General features: G+C 38.5%; 1 protein-coding gene and 1 pseudogene across 3 annotated transcripts; one reads left to right on the forward strand and one right to left on the reverse strand.

The window, feature by feature from the left end:
- Positions 1-102: 102 nt before the first annotated feature.
- LOC147490384 (Auxin efflux carrier family protein) lies at positions 103-8,544 on the reverse strand. Of its 2 annotated transcripts, none has more exons than XM_086575099.1 (11): positions 8,351-8,544; positions 8,002-8,227; positions 7,258-7,337; positions 6,790-6,914; positions 5,616-5,737; positions 4,135-4,323; positions 3,057-3,131; positions 1,614-1,714; positions 1,231-1,283; positions 874-1,062; positions 103-424 (listed from the first exon to the last, which is right to left on the reverse strand). In XM_086575099.1, the coding sequence occupies exons 2-11, from the start codon at positions 8,167-8,169 to the stop codon at positions 303-305; spliced, it is 1,224 nt and encodes a 407-aa protein (XP_086431225.1). In that variant the 5' UTR covers positions 8,170-8,227; positions 8,351-8,544; the 3' UTR covers positions 103-302. The 2 variants fall into 2 exon arrangements, with proteins under 2 accessions (XP_086431225.1, XP_086431226.1); XM_086575100.1 differs by having other exon boundaries at positions 8,002-8,211; positions 8,351-8,489.
- Positions 8,545-12,469: 3,925 nt separating this feature from the next.
- Positions 12,470-24,846, forward strand: LOC147490385 (uncharacterized; annotated as a pseudogene). The gene is made up of 7 exons (XR_015203204.1): positions 12,470-12,983; positions 13,068-13,218; positions 13,304-13,429; positions 13,509-13,589; positions 14,330-14,522; positions 14,666-14,933; positions 24,374-24,846. The product of XR_015203204.1 is annotated as an uncharacterized LOC147490385 (transcript).
- The last annotated feature ends 135 nt before the right edge of the window (positions 24,847-24,981 follow it).

Genomic DNA, 24,981 nt, shown 5'->3' on the forward strand with positions numbered 1-24,981 from the left:
AGTACGAGTTACCTGCTTGTTACTGAATCACTTAATCCAGTGAATAGAACTCTGGAACCTTCCAAATGCAAAGTCCGCACAAAATAAGGATAAAAAGTAAAATCACAATGAATAATTGAATAGTTTATAAATAAATAAACATGACAGAAGGCTTCTCTAGGCATTAATTTACACATCGTTGTCACTGACAGGTGCCTTCCACCTCCGGGGTCTGCAAGACAGTCCTTACAAATTGGGTGCCGATTTCATACAACTCTATACAACTTATCAACAAAATGTTGGAATGTGCAACTAGTCTAGCCTCAGAAAAGTATGCGGAGATAGAGAACAATCCAGCCAGCCATGGATAGTATAGCAAAGATGTGAACCCAGAACAGAACTGCAGCTGCCTCTCTTCCACATCCTCGTAAATTAGCTAAAGCACCTACAGAGCACGGAGAAACATTATCTAAGAAGACGCATTTGATAACGACCATAAAAAAAGATACTTCTTCCTAACTTTTTCTTTTCTTTTCTTTTCTTTCCTTCCAGGTAATCAATACTTATACTACCTGACTACCACAACCTTTTATTAAGCTAACAATTAAAAAACACAACATATTTTAATCAGTAAAATATATTGGACAAACATATAAAAAGGAGATAACGGTAAAAGTAAAAACTGTATAAGAAATCAGCTAGGATACCCTAGTTGACAAGCATACCCTATGAATACAATGATAGAGAATATGACATTGAAGATGCAAAAACCTCGAACCTCTAGATACAGGTCATAGAAAACGAAATGTAGAAAAATAATTTCATAAACGAAAAGAAAAACAAAATACAAAAGATATTTACTCTAAAAGATGGTAGACCGGAGCCCAGGTTTACCTGCAAGCACAGATGTAGGCATCGTATGCTGTAAAAGGAGGACAAATCTGAACATTTTATCTCCAACTGGAAGGAGACCAAGTTTGTCAGCCAACATAACAATTCCAAGCCCTGCCGGCGGAACCAAAACCAACCGTCCAAAAATGATTGCAGCGGTTGTTCTCAGTCCAAGCTTTGAGCTTCCTGGACCTACATCAATATCATTCATTGTAACGTCACAAGAACTCTCAGGATTCTTAACTTTAAAGTATTTTCATACAACAGCTATTCCATTAATTCAATATCATGCATCATCGATTTGCCCTCTTTATACATGCTTGTGATTCTAATGTTTGCAGAAACAACTTTTTTACTTACCATCTACAAGATTGCCGCCAAGTGCCAGTAAAATGCATGGAATCATCGCTTCCCTGATAGTAACACATAAATGTTAGATATCATTCTGAGACTGGCTTCAAGAAATCGATTAATTGACAGATGCAGAAGGATCTTCTGACAAAAAATTTATGCACTTTAAAAAAGACAAATGAATGTTCATACTTAACAACAAAGTTACGATTCACCAAGTAAGTACCCCCAAATTTTCAGAAGAAATTTTTTAAGTATACCACACAGGGCTTTACTTTCACTTCCTTAAACTATAACTGTAGTTCCAATATGTAATTTAAAACTTGGAAAACAAACCAAGCTATAAGTACAGTAACTCGCATGAATTATTTTTTGGAAAATATAAAACATACCCGAGAATTATGCAGCTGTCAGTGAAGAAGAAGAGTGGGGCATCATCAGTAAGGATCAGTTTTTTCAAAAATGGTATAGCGCCAATTACCATTGCCAAGATCTGCAGCAAGGATCGAGTTATCAATTACAAAGGGGGAAAAAAAAACAAAAGTAGGTTGAGGGAGCCTACAATTACAATAAGAACCAAAGAGGACAGAAATTTTTTTTAAAAAAAAACACATACACCAATAGGTAAGACAGTGTAACACTTGCATCAAAAGTTATAGTTAGTGGTTACAATGTCAATATAAACCTGGAACTTCCCACAATTGGCCACAACAAATACAAATAGTCTGTATGTAATGGCCTCAGTCAAAGAAGAGTATCCACCAAAATCAAACTTCTATAGCCATGTCAACATATACAAAGCCTGAACAGCTTAACACCAGTGCAAATGCACTGTATAGTTAAGTTTAAACATGAATATAGACCTCCTCACATCACTCAGTTATAGTCTCACCAATCTAACAGAGAGATAATGTCAGCACTCTTAAGAAAAGGTCAATATTAGTAAATTATTTAAAGGAAAATTAACCAAAAAGGTAACGAACTTTGCCCGGAAATTCAATTGGGGTAATGAACCTTTTTTTTCGTCAATTGGGGTAACGAACTTAAGAAATTGGTAATTAAGAGATATCCATCCACCTGCCGTCCAAAATTAAAATCAGCATCTTCCCAAAAAAATACTTAAATTGAAAAACCCCATTCCCCAAATACTCAAAATTGAAGCTCTCCAAAAAGTATTACGTAATTAAACTTCATTTCATGCCTAAATTTATTAGAGCTTCATTTCGAGTCTTATTTTATTATAGTTTTATTCAATTTGAAGATTCAATGTTTTTGAAGATTTATTTTTGTTTGCTCAATTTCAAGTTATGAGTTCAAATTTCATCCACTAGTTATTATTGTGTAAGCCTGCACCCATCAATCCTGGGAAAAGATTTGTTGGATGCTAAAATTATCCAAATGACCACTTATCCAAAGATTATCCAGGTTTAAAATAAATAAAAACATTTTTTTGTATTATACATGATGGAAATTTTGGACGGCAAGGTGACAGATACCTCTTACTGACCAATTCCTTAAGTTTGTTACCCCAATTGAGGGGAAAAAAAGTTCACTACCCCCAATCGAATTTTCAGACAAAGTTCGTTACCTTTTTTGGTTAATTTTCAAATTTTAAAACTATAAAATGGTATAGACAATCCGGATCCATCGAAATCAGCTAATAAGCGCTTGAGTACCACCAATAAAGTCCAAATTGACTGCGAAGGGATCCAAAGTTTGTTAAATGGATCAAAACCAAATTATTCATAGCTCAAGATATTGCTAACAAGTAATAACGATGGTGAAATCTGAGTACTGCAAATAACAAATCACATCAATAAGTTTTAAAAGCTTACAGATGCAATAATCGGGGGCTGAAGGATTTGCTTGAGCTTCAACTTCTCATATATATAAGCAAAAATTTCACTGATCTGCATCAAGGAGCACGGTAAACATCTAACCAAAACTAAATTATGTTTATACAACATGAATTGAGCAAAACAATTAAATCTTTCATATTATGAATGCCACCTCTTAATTATAGAGCATGAATTTAGTGTATGGCCATATGGTTAATTTGAGTTTTAGCGAATATTTAATGATCTCTGATTTATAGTTACTGATGCTTCAAGATTGTGCTCATATGACAGGCAAGTGTCAGATCGTAACAACTAACAGCTATATGGCAGGTGGTTGTGTGAATTGAGACATTAATCACATTCAAGCACGTTAGTGGGCTTCAAGGCATTAGACGTTGGAATGACATTCAATGTTGTGTCAAGGGGCTAAAACCTACTCGGCCCAAACAAAATTAAGATTTGAGTATGGGTTTAAAAGACTAAAGCCCAATGAAATTTAAAAGAAATAAGCCCGCTACAAGGGTTTAAAAGATTAAAGGAGAATTGCTTCACTTAATCCCTCATTAAACAGGTCATATTCTTCATTCCTCTCTTCTCTCTGTTCAACTCTGAGCAATTCACTCGCCATTTTCTTCAACTCTTGTGCCTTAATAAAGAAGTACTTTTGTTTGTGTTTAGTATTTGAATGAATTACAGTAAATGTTTAATATTTGATTTATTGAAAGTACGTAAAATTTAATTAATATGGGTGCGCGTGTGTGACTATGTATAACATATATATCAGGGAAAACAACTGCCTAGCATGTAGGCGTAACCGCGTAAGCGCTAAGCACTCTCCCACCGACCGACAACCACCTAGCGTCTTTTAGAACATTGATCCACATAAAAGAGTCGAGGGCCTTTCTCTAATTACTTTAATATTACATGGAACAAAAACACCTAATCCCCCTTATATGACTATAACTCAGAGTTCATGCAATATCAAAATCGAAATTGCTGGGACATTTATCAATCAGGGAAAGACAGTACAACATGATAAAGAAAACTTTGCACACTTGTAAAGGGAGAAGTTTACTTTTCCAGGCTTTGATGTATTTGCAACAATTGGTTCTGGCTCCGGTGTGGGCAGCAAGGGTACTTGCTCAGCCGTATTATTAGACGGGGCGTTCTTGATTGGTAGTAGTCCATCATCTATGTCAAAGGTACCCTCCGAAGGCGGCGCAAGCATTTGAAATACATATGTGTAGAGGACAATTGCACCAACCTGAAACATGTTCATCAATTTTTCTTCCCATCAGAGTCAAGATTTTGGTGAACACAAAACAAAATATAAAATATAAACAAATGCATGCAAGTGCTAAAGCAAATATCCGATTTAGATGCTGAAACTCCCTGAAAAAGTCATCTACTCTGCTCAAACCATCATTTAGTCTTAACCGTTGTTTTCTTTGAATAGACGTGACAAATTTCGCATTGTGAGGACTAGTTATAAATTTAGGAACTTGAATTACACATGTCAAATCATATAAAAACTCTTGACTTTAAATGGTACCATCAAAAACTACTAGGTGCCCTGGCCTCTGCCCATGAAAATTTGGAGCCATTCCGGATCTTCATGTAAGCTGCCCATGGATCCACTTCATAACTCTTGAGAAAAATGATGGATGGTGGCAAGGACCACCCTTCAATATATAATAGATAAAGCCATAAACGTCAATATTGTACTTCTTTTGCCTTGGCCACAATTCAAATATCAGTGACCGAACAAATATCTGAGGCTTCAATGTCAATTGTACTTTTGTGTATGGTCTCAACAACTTCCTACTTGTATTGGAGTTTGATAATCATCAATGCTTAAAGTATTGAATATTTCCGGAAGGGGGTTGGGGGTGGGGGCACGGGAGTGCTGTGTTTAGCATGAACGTCGTTAAAGAACATCAACAAAGCCTTCAGATTGAATTCATCAATTAGAGGAAATTGAAGATTACAAACCTCTCTTTTTTTTTCCCTAGTAAAACAGAAAACTCTACTACAAAGCAAGTGGTAGATAGAATCGCACAGAAACCACTAACAAAGTCGAAAGATTCAAACCTGAGTAACCTCCAATTCAAGAGATCTTCACATCACAGGCCTCTAATGAGGCATATTATGTGTTCTTTCCAGGCTTATGAGTAATTCATTTTTCTTCACATCACAATAATGTTTTTCTCTCCAGGCTTATGAGTAATTCATTTTTACTACATTTTACTTGGAGAAAAGCTATGTATTTTTATTTCAAAGACAAAAAAGATATGCAACTGATATAATTGGGAACATTACATCAGCACCAAGACCAAAAAGTAAAAACCATATCAGGATGTTCTAGAGATAGAGACTTCAGCATTGGACCACCTTAAGGTGTATGTCTTGCCTCACAAAGGTAAACCCTTCAACTAAGCTTTAAAATTATAAAATTCAATAAACTTGACGCACTGCAAACAGATCAGTTAGTCGACACTCGACAGCAACACATATAGACGGCATGAGTTTTATGTCGATGGAATTATTGGGACCTACCCATTGGCCGAATGAGATGTAGGCATTTCCATCTTGGCTACATTTGTCTGAATCACCAAATGGGTTGGATTTGTCTCGACATAAAGCCGCAATCAAAACAAGCGGCACGTTTCCAATGTTTCCTGTAGAAGAAAGTACACAAGTGATATTTCAGGAAAGTTCAAGACATTCACCATAAAGTCAATAACAAACAAATATACAACATTTCACTCTACCAAAGAGATTGAAAAATTAAGTTGATAAATCCTAAAACTTGAAACAACTTCTGCCAATGTTTGACCTATTCTAATAAGCTGAATCTTCATAGTGGAACCCAGCCATTAATGCGTAATCTAAGGGCCCTTTGGAAATAAGTTGTTCTAAGTAAATGATTCTAAAGGGTAAATGTGTGCGTGATCCCCATAAATGGCCCATATGGCAAGCTCCAAATAAATCCCGATTGGTGGGCCTGTCAGTAACAGAGCAACCCAGTTGTAACCACAGATAAGCTGTGGCTCATCGGGAATCTAAAGTCCGTCACAGCAGCAGAGCGCCATAGGGAATATGTTTCAACAAACCTGTACTCAAAATCGCCAGCACCATAGAGAATGTAGCCTGCTGAAAAAAGGTCCAATTCCTAGAGAAAGCTATTGATCCAAAGAACAATTTCGTAGAGAAAACTAAAAACCCGTCAGCATTTGGTCCTCGAAATTTTGGATGTTTCACTAGCCAAAACTACAAACTATGTGGAGAAGAAATTATTGAGTCGGTCACTTGTGAGTTAGGAATGGGTAGTTTCGGTTTTGTCCCTTAGAGTAGCTTCCTAGCTCTCTTGTACTTGTTATCAGTTACTTCACATGTGATTTGAAGTTAACCAGGAGCTAGTGGATTAAAGTTTTGGATAAATGTGGGTTACCAAACAATCAGTACGAAAGTGACGGATTGCAGCATTTGAACCAATTGTAACTCCATTTACAGGTTAATCCGTCATTATCATTTTTCAAGATTCACTTTGTCGATCAATTAGGCATGTTCAGTTGATCCATCAGCATGTTGAATTGTAAGACTTAGTTGAAAAAGGATAATTGCTGAACAGTACAAATTTATTTACACGTCTTTCCAGAGTGTAATCTTTTCCAGCAGTATAAAGCATAAACTAAAACATGAATTATTAGAATACTGAGATGTAACATACCAATTCCAATCTGTATAATTGTAAACTTGAAGAATGGATATGGCGGCCGTACGATGGATGCAACGACAAAACCTATAATAGATCCTGATATCGTAGCCAGAACAACATTGAAAGGAATGAACCACCTGCAAAGAGATTAATATCAATTACATTTATCATATCAAGATGATATTTAACACTATAATAAATGACACTGTTAATTGACAAGTGAAGAAATATGCAAGGAGGAGATACAGAAACAATCTCACTACGAACAAATGAATGACACCACTGTCTTGTCATGGAAGACCTTGACAGTGAGGTATATTTCAACTGTGGAATATTAGCATTCCAACATGTGCAGTATTTAAAGCAGCTAAACGAAATAATACCTGCATATTGTGCATGTTATCTTGATAGAGCCTTAAAATATCAATTAAATCTAGAAATACGACTCATACAAGATAAGGGGCAAAGATTGCTACGCACCACTCGAGCATTTTCTGTACAGTGACAGCTCGTCCAAGTTGAGAAAATATCAGACAGGGGAGCAAAAGCGAAAACACCAACTGCGTCACAGAGTTACAGTTACTGCAAGTTTACGCTAAGAGAATAATACATGACAATCAAACGCAAGCAAAGATTTCAAGAGAAAAAGGAATTGCAAAGAAAATGTTGCTTTTGTAGGAAAACCTTATCTACCCAATCTAAAAGGCGAATCTCCTAAGTATCAATAGTCCCGCACTGCCTCTGTAATCTTGTGTTGTGCATAAACACTTGGGCACCCACTCCTTGCAAGATGGGGGTTTCAAGGAGGGAGTACCACCGATGGGTTTATCACTTAGCACCCATCGACCACAAAAATTATAGTGTGTCCAAATTGCTAAAGAACTTTAGATAATGGGTAGAAACGAGTTTTCTCACAAGGTCTACGCTGAAAAGTAGATCTGAAATGAAATGACCCGATATATAAACGCCTCATAACAATTTCTAGCTCACCGTATTACGTAAACTATTCCTGCTTTCCAAGTCCCTCGTCTTTTGCAGGTACAAACAGATCCCAATCAACAGACAATAGAAATATAACATGTTACAATCTAGGAATAATACCTAAGTCTCCCTATCAATTAGTTCTCAGATATTTGGAATTGTAGTTTACTATATATTAGTTAGAAAAAACTAATAGGAGTTAAATCAATATAAATTAGAGTTACTAAGGGACTAGGGCTTTACCCCGTTGAGAAGTTTGCGACCGCTGGCAGGTAGAATATTGACATATTTAGAAGCCATGAGGAAGCCCATAAAGCACATGGTGAAAACCTTGGCAATGGGTAGAACCGCAAACTTCATGGTGGTGAGAATGGATTGTCCATCTGGTGCGGACAAAAGAATTCTCTCCATAATAAAAAAATTCACCAGCTGAAATATATTTGTTCCTTATTTCTTGTGAGTATGTAGTCTGCAACCGCACAAGCACATTCCGATGATGATAAGGAAACGTATCCGTATAGAACTCGAATTATTATAGACCGATGAAAAAATTAATTAATTAAGTGGGTCATCTGTTTTAGAAATAACTCACATTAATCTCCCGCGGATTGAAATTAAACTTGTCTTCCCTTGTCGTAATTGAAAAGGAAATAAATAAATAATCAATGCCCCATTAATGAGCCTCTTTGATAGGAAGGAAGATTTGCGACCCAGATTCCAAAATTGATGGAACTCCTATTATTGACCCCGACCCTCCCTACCACGTGTTTCACCCAACCACGACCCATTTGGCCATTAACAGAGTAAGTAATGTTATTGTGGTTTTGGAATTTCGATACTCTACTCCAAGGGTCATAAATTTCGATGCCCTCCGACCCCTCATTTGGCCCTCACCAGTCACCAGCTCTCATAAATATTTGGCGTTGTACATTTCATCGTGGTCCTCAATAAGACTATAAGACCCCCCTCTATCACCGCCACCTCATCACTTATTCACCCTCTTTTCACTAATCCGGTGAAAAATAAGGTGAAAAGCTGTCGTAATCTGAGCCGATAAAAATATCTCGGGACGGGATGTTGGATTCTCGCCCTGACGTAAAATTGAAAAAATTCGGACGGAATGAAACATCCCGGCCCGAAATTAAAAAAACGATAAAAAAATCGAAAAATCATGCGAGGCGGAATCTAACATCCCGGAAAAAAAACCCATTTTAAAAAAAAAAACACACACGAGACGGAATCCAACATCCCGTCCGAAGTTAACAAGTCGATGAAAAAACTTCGGTGGAAGGTTTCACCTTGTTTTGAACCTGAAAAACTATCACCGAAGTTTATCATCATCACGATTGCCTGGCTTTTGGACCCAACTAGGTGATAGTTTTCACAAACCCCCCTCTATCACCTGCATTGCAAATGCTCTAAGAGGAATATTAGCCGATAACAAATGCCGTTTTTTGTAATTAATCAAACGAGAGGTTATATCACATATAAAACCAAAAATGAACTTGTAAATACAACCTAACAATATAACTATTATACTGCATAGCAGTGGGGGCGTGAGCGTAGCATAGCACTTCGTTTGACTAAAATTAAAAGATTTTGAAAAAAACTCAAAATGTTCAGATAAAAAATTAGGCAAACCACGTAATCATGTTTAGTTAAAATATTTAAATACTATGTTCTATTAATAGGAAAATGATTGACAATTTCAAAGCTGTGAATGTTTTAAAATAAAATGCCAATGCTAACTCTGAATCCATTGAAATGTTACTAAGTGGAATGGCAAGAGAGAAACCGAAGTGATTTTCACATGGGGATCTCAAATTACATCAAATTTCTCTTTTTAAGTAGGCTATGGTTAATATGGAACTGTCTATGAAGTTTCCTAATGGCATGCAAATAGCAGTTAAGATTTCAACAGAGAGTGAATTTAATATATTTTTATTTGTAAATGAAAAAATTCAATTGGATTTCACATCATTACTCATTTGTTTCTTTTTTATTGACTATGTCATGAATAATCTATAATTTAAGTAGCCTTTCAAAATATTTTATTTTCTGATATAGTTTCCAAACTATGTTAGAATAAAAGTCCCACCTATTAAATTTAATAATTCCAAAAAACATACTAACAAAATAAGTCTAAAACAACCAAACACCAGACCAAAATTGTACAAATTTTTTATTCATTTATATATATATATATATATTTATATTATATATTTTTTATATATATATATATATATATATATATAGTCTCTTATGTAATTTCAACATTAAATCATATTTCAACAATAAAAGGGTGATATATTGACCCACCATCTCTCTTTTTGGCATGAGAATTAGTTTTGTACTCTTAGTTAAAATCGATATAATAAGTGTGGTAAAGTATATAAGATTTTACCTGGCTCAGCCCTCATTTGGGCCAAGGGGCAGCTAAGGTATCAAGTGTTTATATCGTGACCCCAATAAGCCCAACCCTCAAACCATGCATAAAATTATTTGATTTGAGGGCCAGTGTCACAAACACGCCCTTGAAATAGGTATGTGCGGTGTACTAACTTATATGGTTTTGGGAGAAGAGATGGAAAGATAGATAGGTATGGATTATGGGTGTTGTTGGGCAAAATCACAAAATATCAAAACCTAATATTCTTCAAGAGTATATAATGAGTAGAGAATCAATTCGTTTATGTTTCGTACAAATTATGAATGACGATATGAAAAAAAATGTGTCGAGGGATTAAAAATTATTATTGTATAGATTGTGGATTAAACTAAACTAGATATTGAGAATTGTTAATATAAATATAATATTAAATAGAGATTAAAGATAATCAAATTCACTAATATTTTTGATTCACTAACCTTTTGCTTCATAATGTTCTTTCAAGTAAGCTCGAGCAATTATTAAACGAATTACCACATAAAGCAACTAATATCATAGAGTATTTTTCTATAGGGCGTCGTCATTTAATGAATCACCATTTAAGACAAACACATATAATACTTATTTTAGGCATCCATTCTATTAATTATTCATTTTAGAGCAACACAAAAAATAATTTCCTTACTATAGAACACTATACAGCTAGAAGAACAAAAGTAAATAATATTATCATAATATTCAATTGCAATATATAAAACCTTATTTTAAATTCCCACCTTTTGGGTCTTGATGAATGGGGTTAACACCTAAACAAACTAACACATAAGCGTTAACTTGATATAGAGATCGAACATCGATCATGAATCAAAATAATAAAAAAACCCTAAACACTAGTTTCATCTCCTCCTTTTAAGGAAAATATTAGCTTTACATAGAAAATGAATAACAATAAATAATAATAAAATAATAACATGAGAACAAATAGACTAATGAGACCTATGGCTAATTAAAACCAAATATATTTTTATTAATCTATCTGCCTCAAGTTCTAGAGTCAAATTATGAATAGTGAATTGGTGTTTACATATGACAATGAAGTGCTCTCTTTATATGGTCACAATGAGCTCTATAAACATACATATAAAACACGTGTTTTTTTGTCAAATTTAATTTATAATTTTATTGTGGTCAAATTCTAATTCCATCATATTTGACCGAGTTTACCTTAGAAGTGTGGGTTGATGGGCTTCATGAGTATGGACGCACGAGAACAATAATAATCCTCATTTAAGTCCTTGTTTTGGTCAATCTAATTAATTTTGTGAGCTTTAATTGATGAGTGTTCTAAAAAACACTAGGCGGTAGTCGGGCGGTGGGAGAGCACCTAGTGCCTAGGCCTTTTAGGCAGTGCCTAGACGGGCTAGGCGCTATGCGGTTTTTTTTCCTAATATATATAGTAATATACACATATATTACAAGAAATAAAGAAAATCATTTATCACAATTCAAAAAATAAACACAAACAAAAATACTTATTACAAAAATGTGTAATAGTTGAAGAATATTGACTTCATATAAAAACATATTCTTTGTTACAGTGACATAATTTACATTAGACTTAAGTATTTTAAACTCATTTAAATCTTAAGCCTACACGGGCCTTTATTTTTCGACATTTAATCATTAAAAAAAAAAAAAAAAATTGACTAGACCGCCTAGCCCGCCTAATCGGTCCGCCTAGACTCGCCTAGTCGGTTCACCAATTTTTTAAACGACTAGGGCCTAGGAGAGTCGGTTGGGCACCGCCTAGCGCCTAGAGACCGCCTCCTAGAATGATTTTTAGAACAGTTTGATCCAATCGATGAGTTCAATCACTTTGGGCTCCCAAATAAACTTTAAAATAGGTCCATATTCATTTTCGGACCTTCTCTATATGAGTCCACGTGATATTATTTTCTATCTTATTTTTCATTTTATTTTTAGCTTCATATTATACTCAAATTACTTACGAATTAAATTTTTGTCATTTATATTTTTTTAATCTAATTGAAAAAACAAAATTTTATCGAAGCTCGAATTTTATTTGAATACTTTCTATATCGATTTTTTGTTGCATTACTAATTGCTAATTATGGATATGACAACTTCAACAGAAACTGATGAGTTGGTTATGAGATTAAAAAAAGTATTGGACAATAACACTTGGCGCATGAGGCCTACTAGGAATATTTTTTTAGGAGGATTTATTATGATTTGTATATTTTGAATATTATTATCGGAAAAAAAAAAAAAAAAAAAAGTGGACCAAGTCAAACTGACTCGTGAGTGAACAGTGAAGTGGCTTTCATCCTCAGATTGAATTTTTAATAATTCAGTTGTATGGTGGAGAGGAAGAATTTTTGAATGAATGATTATAAAATCCCAGTCTCGGAATAATAATAATAATTAAGTTGGGATGGAGAGGAATAATAAGATATCCGTAAGCCCTCGTCCATTCTCAGCTCGTCGCGTATTAGCAGGAGGAGGCAGTAAGAAACGGAGGAGGAGTGATACTTGTCAAAGTCGGAGGGGAGTTTTGCGAACAACAGCGTCACCAAGATTCAGCGACGCGAGATTTGCTCCAGGAGAGGCCGCTCTTTTAGTATGACCAACTCTCTCGAGCGTTTCCGCAATATTCGTTTGCAGGAAGAGTACGACACTCACGATCCTCACGAACACTATTCCTCCCCAGCACTTCATTTCCTGAAGAAGAGATCCAAAATTGTTGAGATTGTTGCTGCCCACGACTTGATATTTGCTCTTGCACAATCTGGTGTTTGTGCAGCATTTAGTAGAGGTCAGCTCACATATTTTATTGCCATACTACAAGTGGCAACCTCTTCACAATCACTTATATTGTCTGGATTACTTCATTTTGCAGAGACAAATAAGAGGATATGTTTTCTGAATGTGAGCTCTGATGAAGTCATTCGTAGCTTATTCTATAATAAGAACAATGATTCACTTATCACTGTTTCTGTTTACGCTTCAGATAATTTCAGCTCTTTGAAATGCAGAACTACAAGGACTGAGTGCGTGCCTCCCTTGATTCACACTCTCACTCTATGTTTTTACTCTTAACTTTTTGTTGAATGTTAATCTGTTCAACTTGTTCAGGTACATACGAAGAGGTCAACCTGATGCAGGTTTTCCTCTCTTTGAATCAGAGTCACTCAAGTGGCCTGGTTTTGTTGAATTTGATGACGTGAACGCCAAGGTCCTCACATATTCTGCACAAGACAGGTATACTTCAACTTTTGTCGTTGTGTAAATCCTCCACATCTTCGTTTATGTAATCTGAAACTTCTGTTTTATGATCTAGTGTGTACAAGGTGTTTGATTTGAAGAACTATAGAATGCTGTATTCTATATCGGATAAACATATACAGGAAATCAAAATCAGGTAAGCATATGCACTCTCAATGTTCTAAATATTATAATGTTCAGAGTTTACTGTATATACTATTTCCCTTTTTTTTTTCCTCACTTCCATTCAACCCCTGCTCTCTCTCTCTCTCTCTCTTTTCATGTGTTTTAGGTGGTAAAGTATACATGTAGTCGTTAAAGAATGAAAATTAAAATAAAAGATAAGAAAGAGCAATGGGACTAAGAGAAGGGAAAAGGGCCTAAGAAAAAATTGAAGTTCCACCTGACAGACAAAATCACATGTGAGAGCAAACACTCAAAGGGATGGGAGATGGATCTGTGTAACCATGGTCTTGTACACACTGTAACTCAACAGTGAACTCGAAAGACAAATTAAGAACTGGTTTTTGGTGAAGATGACGTTGTTTTGCTTTTATTTCCTACTTTTGTAGGACATCTCATCCTACAAATCTATATTATTCCCCTTTATTGATTTGCATAATATACCCCTACTTCTATCGATCAAATTTGATGAAATTGATCTTTCCAGTTGATCCGCCTAGTCATTTTACAAGTGATGGTAGCTTATACATTTATTAAGAATATGTATGAGTTATCTCAAACTGCCAATCTCCCTCTGTTTATTGTCTGTTCTTTCTGAGATAGGTAAATATTCCCCTCCCCCTTTTGGTAAGAATATGGGTATGTTTGATTTTATACATGTGTCTTTTCAAGAACCCTTTATGTTTTCTAGTAACATTGTTTTGTTGTTAACAGTCCAGGTATCATGTTATTGATATTTGCAAGGGCCAGCAGCTATGTTCCTCTCAAGATTCTATCAATAGAGGACGGTTCAGTTCTTAAAGCCTTTAACCACCTTCTTCACCGAAATAAGAAGGTAGACTTCATCGAACAGTTCAATGAAAAACTTCTTGTGAAGCAAGAAAATGAAAATCTCCAAATCCTTGATGTAAGTAACACCCCCTCCTCCCTCCTCTTGCTTTTACTTTTAAAAGAGACTTAAAAAATATAGAAAGTGTAATTCAACATTGACATGGAAATTTTTCGGTTTCTGTACGTAATAAAAACACAAAGTTACTAATGTTCTTGTAGGTCAGAAATGCTGAGCTAACAGAAGTAAGTAGAACAGAGTTCATGACTCCATCAGCATTTATATTTTTGTATGAGAACCAATTATTTTTAACATTTCGGAATCGGACTGTGGCTGTTTGGAACTTCCGTGGGGAGCTTGTGACGTCATTTGAGGATCATCTTCTATGGCACCCTGATTGCAACACAAACAACATCTATATAACGAGTGATCAAGATCTCATAATTTCTTATTGCAAGGCTGATACAGACGATCCATTGGAAGAAAATGGTAATCTCTCTCTGTCTTGGATTTCTGATTTTAGAATGCATTCCTAGTTTCTAGGTTGGTAAATGGTAATCATATATCAATGCCAATCACATTTTCATTCAATTAAAAATGGTGTATGCTCTAGATGCCATTGCCAGTGGCACCCAGAAGATAGTCCTACATGCCACTGCCAATGGCGTGTGGAATTGATGTCCAAATTCTTATACGCCTTTGCTAGTTGTGTGTGACGTTGTGTTGTCTAAATTCTTATACATGGTATATATGTTGTCCAAGTTCTTACACATAGCATCGATTTTTTCTCAATTTTTGTTATTAAGGTGCATATCACTAGCTGGGCTATTAAATTGTTGAGTACTCGCCGAGTAATCGGTGAGTACTCGCTACTCGTTGCTTAGCCGACCCGATTAACAATTTAATCCCCAATGATCACAATTGGACTCAAAATCTCTCTGAGTACTCGGCCGATTAGCCGATTACTATGCGCCGTTTAGCCGAGTAATTGTGTTCACTATTTCAACTATTTCAATGTTAAACATCGAACTCGACATTTCTCTGATTCGATCAACCCTCGATTATGTAAAGTTCTACACTTTAATCATATATATTTTAGTTGATTGAGTGTTTTAATTGTTTATTGATTGATTGGGTTCTTAATTGGTTCCATTATGTTGGTATTTTAAAGTTAAATATATTTAATAAGTATTTGTAAAGAAATATAGTGTTATGAAAAATCGCCCGATTAATCCCCGACCGATTACACCTACTCGCTCTTCAAATGAGTAGCGACCGAGTAGCGATTTAACTGCACAGGTCACTAGGAGTGGCTGGTGAACTTTTACCCATTGGGTTGGGCTTACTTTATCCTATTAACTCCAACAATGTGCGATAGTTCTATGGTGTTATAGGGGTCCAAACCATTGTACTCAGCCTTAGTATCACCTAGTCTACAGGTTGCGCCAGATTGTCCCAAATTACTTTTAGTTGGCTCTTTGGTTGGAAAGGACAATCAACACTTTCATGAAAAGGAAATATATATTTGTTTTGGTGGTTTGGAAGATGGATGGATGGTAGACAAGTTGGGGGAGCGTGAACACAAATCTCTATTGTAGTAAGACATCCCAAATAGGTAGGTACCTGAAGCCCACTGCCCACCCATCAATATCACCCTAAGTTACATTGACACGGATACGAATTGTTTGACACGACGAAGTATAAAAAAAATGAGGTATATCACATACAATATGTGTCTGACATGGACACGTGGATATGTATCTGACACGGATTCTTGAAATATGGCGTGTCCATATCAGACAAAGGAGGATGGAGGGAATTGCTCAAGGCTAACAACAAAGAACGACAAACAAACTCCCTTTCTTCTACTAGCTTCAAAATAAGGATTATCCACTCCAGCTCAACCTCACGCAAGAGACCCATAGTGACTACTAGCTCCGGGACAAGGTCCATCTTCTCAAAGAATAAGAGAAACAATGCCAGCGACTACTGATCCAATCCAAAATTCCAATGTTTTTGTGGAATCAATTCCCAGAGTTGGAAATACGAGAACTTGCGATTCCTGCATCTTCCAATAGACTAAGAAGAAAGGGATCAAACCGGCATTAGCCTCCTCATCAGAACAGAAGACTCCAAACTCCTCATATGGGGAGGCCCCCCTCTGTGTATAATTCCTAGTGGGTAAATAGTAAATCCGTCTTGCCGGACTCTTATTGAGAAGCTTGCTTACTATAAATTCCTTAGCTAAACCCTATTTCCCCTCTTCACTCTTGCTTCCTTTGGGCGGCTGATTGAACTTTTTTTTTTTTTGAAGGAGGGAAATCAATCGGTCGACGGGCTTTCATTGCTAGATGTGTCAACGTCAACGGGACTTTCCAGCATGATCCCTCGAGGGGTCTGCTTTTCCTGCCAAGTAATATAATAGGAATCTAGTAATTAATGCCTTTCCGCCTCTATCGCAGGAGGTCGCTCCGAGTCAAGTCAAGAGTTGAGTAAGGTTAGTTCCTTGTCCTATGGATCTACTTTCTTCCAGGCAAGAAAATAAGTAAGAAGGATTTCCAGGTTGTCTGGTTTACTGGGCTAACTATGAAAAGATATTAACTATTTGCCTTGGCTTGCTCTGCCCCCATTTCGCGGTTTGGGAGGAAATATCAAGAGGCATACCGAGTAGCTGAACGAATGTCGCCTACTAATAAGGTTATAGCAAGTTTTCTCTTGCCGGACTCTGCTGCTTTGACCTCTAGGTGAGTGGATTCCTGTCCTTTCTTTTCTGTTATTGGAATCCGTTCTTTCCCTCTCTGTGTGGGAGAGTCGCAGTCCCCGATCGTCAATGAGGAAGCCATTCTTTCAAGTCTTCCCCAGTCAAGTCGAAGAAATGCCTTAACTGCAGTCCTGGGGATGTCAGTCTCGTCTGGGGCGCTTGAGAGGCAGACTGAGCCTAACCTAGCAGCTTTCAGGTTCCCCTTAGAAAGTGGATTTCTTCCTTGCTTGCCTGTCGTGAAATGACAGTTTCTTAGATCCCACTGGAAGGTGAAATAAGGAATTACGATGAGAGTGCAAACAACAGATTAGAGCGGAAGCTGCCTCTTAGAAAGAGACCCTTATATATATTAGAATCTAGTAATTCTCTCAACAAAACAGGATCCTGTTTTGACTTCTCTTTGGCGACACCAACTCTTTATCTTAAGTGAACTAAGAACCTCTTATTAGAAATTCGGTTGTTGAAGGAGATCGGCTCTGCTGCAACTGGTACCAGAGCAACCTCTTCACCAACAACCTATTTTGGTAAACAATCCGTTATGGACTCAGATAGGTGCCTACTCTTTCTATGCCTATTTCCCTCGGCTTTCTTATTCATTTAATTTCATTCAAGTCAGGAAAGAAGAAACCTTTTCTCATCCCGATCTGGCTATCCGGGCTCTCTGTTCATTTCGGATAGTATCAGACAGACTATTATATTTCTTTTATTCTAGGTGCAAAACCATCGACTTTCATTGATGTAAGCCCTTCTATCCCGATCTCTGCCTTAGCGGGGATTCAAGGTCTTCTACGACTTCGTTTATGCAATCATAGTAGCTTAGAGGCTTATCCCACTTCCAGCGAATACAGTTGATTAGATCCGATTCGAGAGAGTGCAATCCTTATTTTAGACCGCTTTGGGAGTTGCCTATTAGGCAAGGCACGAGGGAATCCGCCTTTTTAGCCTATTTGTTGCCCCTTCTTGGTTTCCGACGCCACCCTTTCTTTTCTAGTCTCACGATTCGAGATTTCAAATCTCATAACTAGTGAAAGAAAAAGAAAACCGATTGATTGATCCGTGACAGGCTTTTTGAATGAAAAAATCCCTACTTTCCTTACCTTGCCCACGGTAGCACTGAATTCCAGGGCTTTAGAGAACGCCTTTGAATACCTTTAACATGTATTTTCATTTTCCTTGTCGCACCCGACCCCATCCAAAGTGATCCAATGACTTTATTAGCTTCTCACGTTGAGTTCTAATCGATACAAAGGACGGAGATTGGCAAGCCACTCAACAAGCAAATTAAGAACCTTGCTCCCCTTGGATTCTTCCTCATTGCAATCGAGACAACCATCAGCAATGGGGCTAGCTTCTCTTTTCGAAAGTACCACTCTTCTCTTATTATCTAAGGTTGCACAGCTATTCTATAGATAGCATTGTCTACTCCTCAGCTGACAGAAGGAACCTAATTATTCAACTGGTCCCTGTCTTCTTTTGACTGTTAAAGAGCTAACGACTAAGAATGGTTTTATTGACTAGAAAGTGGTAGTGGTAACTCCTGTGCCATTCATAGCTGTAACGACTACAACCGATGTTAGGAAAAGATTCTATCCGGCGGGCACAGGCACACTGGAGTTTTAAGCTTCTCCACTAATGGTTGATTTGACGGGTAGATTGAATCTGGTCAGACAAAAGGACTGTTGAAGATGGAATCGGGCATGTAAGACAGATAGATTAGGCTCACAGGCCTAAGAGAGGCAACTTCTTCCATTGATCCAACTCACCAAACCCTATTTATCCGAACTGATACACTCTTGGATCAGTACAGTCAGGCTGAGTCGCTTGATGAACTATACTGAAATCACGATAAAGTGAGCTCCTGAAGTCGAAAAAGAAAGAGAATAGCAGGCAGTGCACCTTTCCCTTCGGTCAGCATACTCCAAGGTGAGTAACAAATAGTCATTCCCAACCTCCATTGTTATAGCTTTGAAGCCTATAGCTCTAGTACCAGACCGCTTTTCTAATTACGTATAAAGTCTCTGTCTCGTCTTTCTTGCTCTTCGCCAACCCCCTTTCCTTCTTACCAAGCTTAGAATGCTCATTTCTTCGATATTTAATACCTTATTGACTTTGAGACTACTACTAGCAACGAAGCTCAACCTGACTCGACCAGTCTACAACTTCGAAAGCAGGGTAGCGGAGATCTTTCTTTAAATCATTCCGAAGTCGAAGGGGGGTAAGATCCTTGCCGAATCGAAGTTATTCATTTCATTCGCTACTGGAGCCCGTTTCTTTACTATTCAAGACGAAAAACAGGATTGAATCGAATACGGAAAGGTCATGGGGCTAGAACCCCATAGGCACCGGACTGAGGTATGAAATGAAGGACGAAGTTTCACTTTCGCTTCGGGCTCAAGCTTAGATAGAAGAGTCCAATGAGTCCACTAGTCCATCAATGGAAATTGATCGAAAAGCTCAAGCTGAGAAGTCACAATCCATTGAATAAGATCGGCTCAAGCTCAAAAAAGAAAGAAAAGAAGTCGCTCACCTCAGCCTGAAACTTCTAATAGATAGAGTTGGAGTACGTAGTGAGAGTCAAGGTTGATTGATGAGTTCAGTGGACAGAACGATCGATGTGAGGCCGGCAGGAAGTGAAAGTGTGACTTCCCCCGTAGTTGGGGGGGCGGGGGCAAGCCTTCAAGACACGACTTCAAGCTGTTAGTACGACTAGCTGGCTTCCTAGCTCGAGTGAATGCCTCAACTCTCGCCTTACTCTTTGACGCTTCCTTCTCTTTCTGTCTGCTTCCAGAGGTGCTGGTTCAAATCCAGTTCGTGACATGGTCATCTCGATGAGAATAATCCACCTGAGCTCTTGACTTACGCTTCTCCGCTCGGGAGCCGGGCCTCTTTAGATACCACCTTCCCCAGCGATCCGCCCAACCATCCTTCCTTAATATTATCCTTCTATGAAAAGGAGGAATGATCCGGGGTAGGCCTGTTCTCAGTTTCGCAGGCCTTTTCTTATAGTAGCCGCCTCTTTAGTGCACGAAATCAATGTGACTTTTGCACCGAATATGCCGTCTTTGTCTATGCCTAATAAGAGCTCTATCTCCGAGTGAAATGGTAATAGAAAGAGTAGCAAGCTATCTGGGTACATAAATGCTTTTGTAAGAGAATCGGTCCATAGCATCGGGCTTTCCTGGATAACTATTCAAAGATTAACTCTTTCGGTTTCTTCGGAAGTCAAAGTCTCCGCTTATACGGATCGGTTCAGTCTCAAGTGTCCCATTTCCGAAGTTCATTAGCAAGAGCACGCACGACCCGCGACCTATATAATAAGAGTTGTGTCGCTGAATATGCCCTTCCCCCCTTTCACTATAGGGCTAAAAGAATGAATGAGGATTTGCCCGCTTAAATCTTATAAAATGTTGTCGATGTCACCAAAACGGCTATTGTATATATTTATATAACAAGAGCACTTTCGAATGAACCGAAAAGCGCCGCTATTGCCCCAATCTAGTAGCCTAGAGTTATTTTCGTTTTCCCTGTATCGGCTGGAAATAGATGCTTGTCGTCATCTTAATTCATGCTCCATGGGGTCAGTGTTCAGTGTAGAGAGGATCGCCCTATTTATTACCAGCTGCTGACCTGAACTCTCTCTAGTGCTCATGAAGTAGCTCGCTTGTTAGTAGTCTCTATCTCAAAGGTTCTCTACTGAGACGGGCGCTGGGGGTGAAGGCAAGGTGCTACGGATTGTTCATGAAGAGCGGGTGAAGGGAACTGACAGTCGACTGGCCCCATCTGTAAAAGGCGTTCGATTGGGTGAGAGAAGCAAACTAGATGAATGCAAGTTCAGTCAATAGTCCCCGGTATTAGGCTCGGGCCCAGGTTCTCTATTCTATATATGAGACGGGTAGGATTCCGTTCCGTAGTCGAACTCGAGGTGAGACTGATCTCGTAGTCAGCTAGTGCGCTTATCAAAGTCAATCTGTCGTGCTTGAGGTTCAGGTACGCCAATGGATTCTGAGGGGAGGAATATTGGATTTGTTCAACGGATTTCCCTTCATAAACTGACTTGATTGATGCAACTTGGATATGAGACCACAAAATGTTTTTTTTTTGTAGGGCAGAAGCTGCTGTAAAAGGGAAGAGCTAGCGTAGGCTTGAAGGTGTGAGTCAGGGAGGTGGTTGTAAGCGAGCCCCTAAAAGGAGGGAATTGTGGTCAGTTCCCGAGGAGAAGCTAGCTCGACCAGGCGGGAGAGGAGTCAAAAACCATCTATTTTTGCTACTTGAGCCGGATTTGGCTGCAGGAGGGGAATGGAGAATTTCCATTAAAAGGAGCGGACCGATGGGGTCGTTTTTCAAGCACGAATACATATTTGGCACTGATAACTGTACTAATATGTGTAAGGTAGAGACAACGAGCTCAAGAGAAGAAGCCTATCGCCACGCCGACCCCAACCAGTCTAAAGGGATAAGCGCATCGGAGAAGAAGCCTTCTCCGATGCGCTTATCCCTTTAGACTGGTTGGACCGTTTTTGGCTTTCGAGATTGCTTGCTTGCGAGATTGAGACCCAGAGATGGATGATCATTAATGGGATAAAGCGACTCTTCTTGGAACCACTCCAGTTCATTCGCTCGCACAGTGGAACGTGTAAATTGGATTTGGTAGTTCATTGTCCGGGAAAGCACAATGTCCAAGTACTTTTGATGAGTCAAGAATGCTAGACAAGTCCAAGAAAGGTAGTCCTTTCATTGGCTAGCCATCAGGTCCTGAATCTAATGTTTAAGGTCATGGTATAGCTCCCCAAAAATGATTTACAACCTTGGATCCTGACGCACCAGTAGATACCAGAGGAGATCGCTATGATCGTTACGCATCCCGACTAAGGTCTTAGTTGAGTTCCGTAGTATGTGTGTCAGGCTTGCTGGTTTGCTTTACTATTTTAAGACGATATCCCTATCTCTGTCTTTCCTGCCATGGGTCACATACTGAGCGGAGATATATCTACGCCATTTGTGAAGTCTGGAGACCAACCTTGCCTACTTTTCTATCAGGTTCCTCAATTCACCATTTCAACTTTATACATTTCAGTCTCTTTAGCTAAAGGAGGTACGGACCCCTCCCATAGTACGGTACGATGCAGTTGAAATGTTGCCATTGTGACTTGGTCCGGAAGTGTTCCCTTTTGTTATATCTATAAAGTTTTCGGGTATCACAGTGAGTAAAACGTTGACCTAGAGCTATAGATTTAGAGGAGTTGACGGGTCTTGTCTGGTCTTGCGGTGCACAGAACAATCCAGTAGTTTCCTGGTCATAGTTCCCTGCTGTTGCGGCCGGTGCTCGTGCGCGCGTGAAGGAGAATTTGCTGTCTTTCTGGTCGCACTATTTCCGGTTCACCGTTGAACTCGATCAACAGGGCCAAATGTTCAAGTACGCCTCATCAGCCCTTAGCGCAGGTGTTCGCTTCTTGTTCCTGGATGCTCCTAAGGGAGTCGCGTTCCGAGGGACAGGAAGAAAAAAGTCTGGTATAACCTTCAGGAGCGAAAAGCGCAGCATGGCAATCGGAGACAGGTCCTAGTTGATCTTGTTTCATCAGCTTATGTTGATTCTTTTGCCTTACGTTGGTGGCCAAGATGTGTCTGGAGAGGTGGATAGATAGGACTACTAGTTGCTCTTCTAGTTTATGCGTCCACAGCCCATTGCACTGGCGACGTTTCCCTCAAGTTTCGCCTTTTGACAAAAGTGGCAGGATAGGGGGGAGGACTCGTAGGTTTTTGGCGGGCCTTACCCTTTTGCTTGCTTAGCTCCCGATCCATAATCCAGCCATTCAATACCGGATGGAATTCACTCAAGGGCAGCCCACTCTACTCTGAGCTGCTACCCCAGCCCGCCTGATTAAGGAATTGGATAAGTGCAGCCTACTCTATTGTCTATTGCCAGCTTCTATCCTAAAAGTAAGTCTGTTATCCCTATCTCTCAACACGGAATTCGGATATCTATCAAGCGGAAGGCCATTTAGCGGCGCGGCAAAGTTGACTAATCCCGAATGCCTGTTGAAAGGGTGCCCTAATGTGATAGAGGTGCCTGCAGGGCTAAGGAAAAAAGAGGACAGAATTTACCTCCCATTTGTTTATCGAGATCTGGAAAGCAGCAAGCCCTTCTTCTCCTTAGGATCCTTTGGTCGAAAGTGAGCCTTACCGGCTAAAAGTAACAGTGGAAAGGACCTAGTGTGTCTGTTTCCATCTAGCCTTGGAGCTCTCCTGCCCTGCCTGCCCGAAGGTAACTATTTACTATCCGGCTGCTGCAAACGGAAGATGCTTACAGAAGGAAGAGAGGAAAGCGCTGACCACTGATTTATGCTTTAGCGGTAATGTTGTCTTAATCATTACACACACGCAAGTCGTAGTGAAAGCTGAACGGAATCTAGCAAACAGAGGGGGCCGCACGGGAAGGGAGGAAGAAGGTTCTTCAAGAATGTAAGCTAGGCTTAATGAGAAATAAGGAATGACGTAAAGAGTAGCTTAGGAAGCGTACTTTCACGGCTGCACGCACGGACCATAACCCAGGGAGGGGTAAGAGAGAAAGCCCGGTATGGATATTCATTCCGCTAGAGCAATGTGTAATGGAAGTAAAGCGAGTTCACTGGACTTCAGCGTAACTTTCTTTGTTGGTTTACTGCTTAGGTTTTCCCTGGATTACTTGGTCAACTTAGTTATGCGCTTCAGTTGACTGAAAAGCATATGATTTCTTGGGGTCCGTACTGATTGTGACATTATCATTGTGTTTGGAACCTGAAAGAATCATTCCACGCTCTTTATCTCAAAGACATGTCTTAACGTAGATGAAAAATTGTGCACCTTCATCTTCAGTTGTCGATGCCCTGAGGCCTGAGCTCACAACGAAGTCATAAGTTTTTTGTCTTTCACACTCATTCATTTAATGGAGGTGGGAGTTGGTTGTCAGAATTATGATATCGAATTTTTTCTTAAAGGACATTTTGAAGCTTAGATCTAAAAAATAAAAACTCTTTTTTCTGTGGATTTTATATGAAATCTCATATGATCTACTCTAATGTAGGTCCATATAATTATTTTGTGAAGAGCAGGAAGGGAGGGAGTCTTACACTTGCACTTACTTTTACTATGCATATGCATGCTAGTTAATATGTTTATTTTTCTCCTGCAGCTGGGTCAATTAATATCAGCAATATCTTGACTGGGAAATGCCTTGCCAAGATACGTGCTAGCAGCAGTGATCCTCAGATGTGTTGCACCAGGACCAGAAACACAGTCTCTGAAGCATTGGAAGACATTACTGCTCTCTTCTATGATGAAGAGCGCAATGAGATTTACACTGGTAACCGGCAAGGTCTTGTGCATGTATGGTCCAACTAAAGGAAATAAGAGGCATTGTAGCGATAGAAATGTTCTCCTGATTGGGGATGATGTTGGACTAAATATCCTGATTGATTGCCGTTGTTGTATAATATTGATTTCATTGTTCATTGTTTCCGGCTAATTAGATTTTCTATTTTATTGCATTAGAATTTAGAAATATCCCGTTTGATGTAAACCAAGTTTCTTTATATTGATAAAGAAACTTTATCAATATAAGTTATAACAATTACATTATATATATTGGCTCCTTCATTTTCTAAAGATGCTCTTAGTATCCAAACAAAAAGAAGTGGCCTAATGGGCAGATGTGGTGCATATTAGTCCGATAGACTAAAACAAAATTAAACTTCAGATAGGCTAGTATAGTAGTATGAAAGCAAATAGAGGCGTTAAATC

Source organism: Coptis chinensis, chromosome 7 (assembly GCF_015680905.1).
Source record: "Coptis chinensis isolate HL-2020 chromosome 7, ASM1568090v1, whole genome shotgun sequence".
NCBI classification, from domain to species: Eukaryota; Viridiplantae; Streptophyta; class Magnoliopsida; order Ranunculales; family Ranunculaceae; genus Coptis; species Coptis chinensis.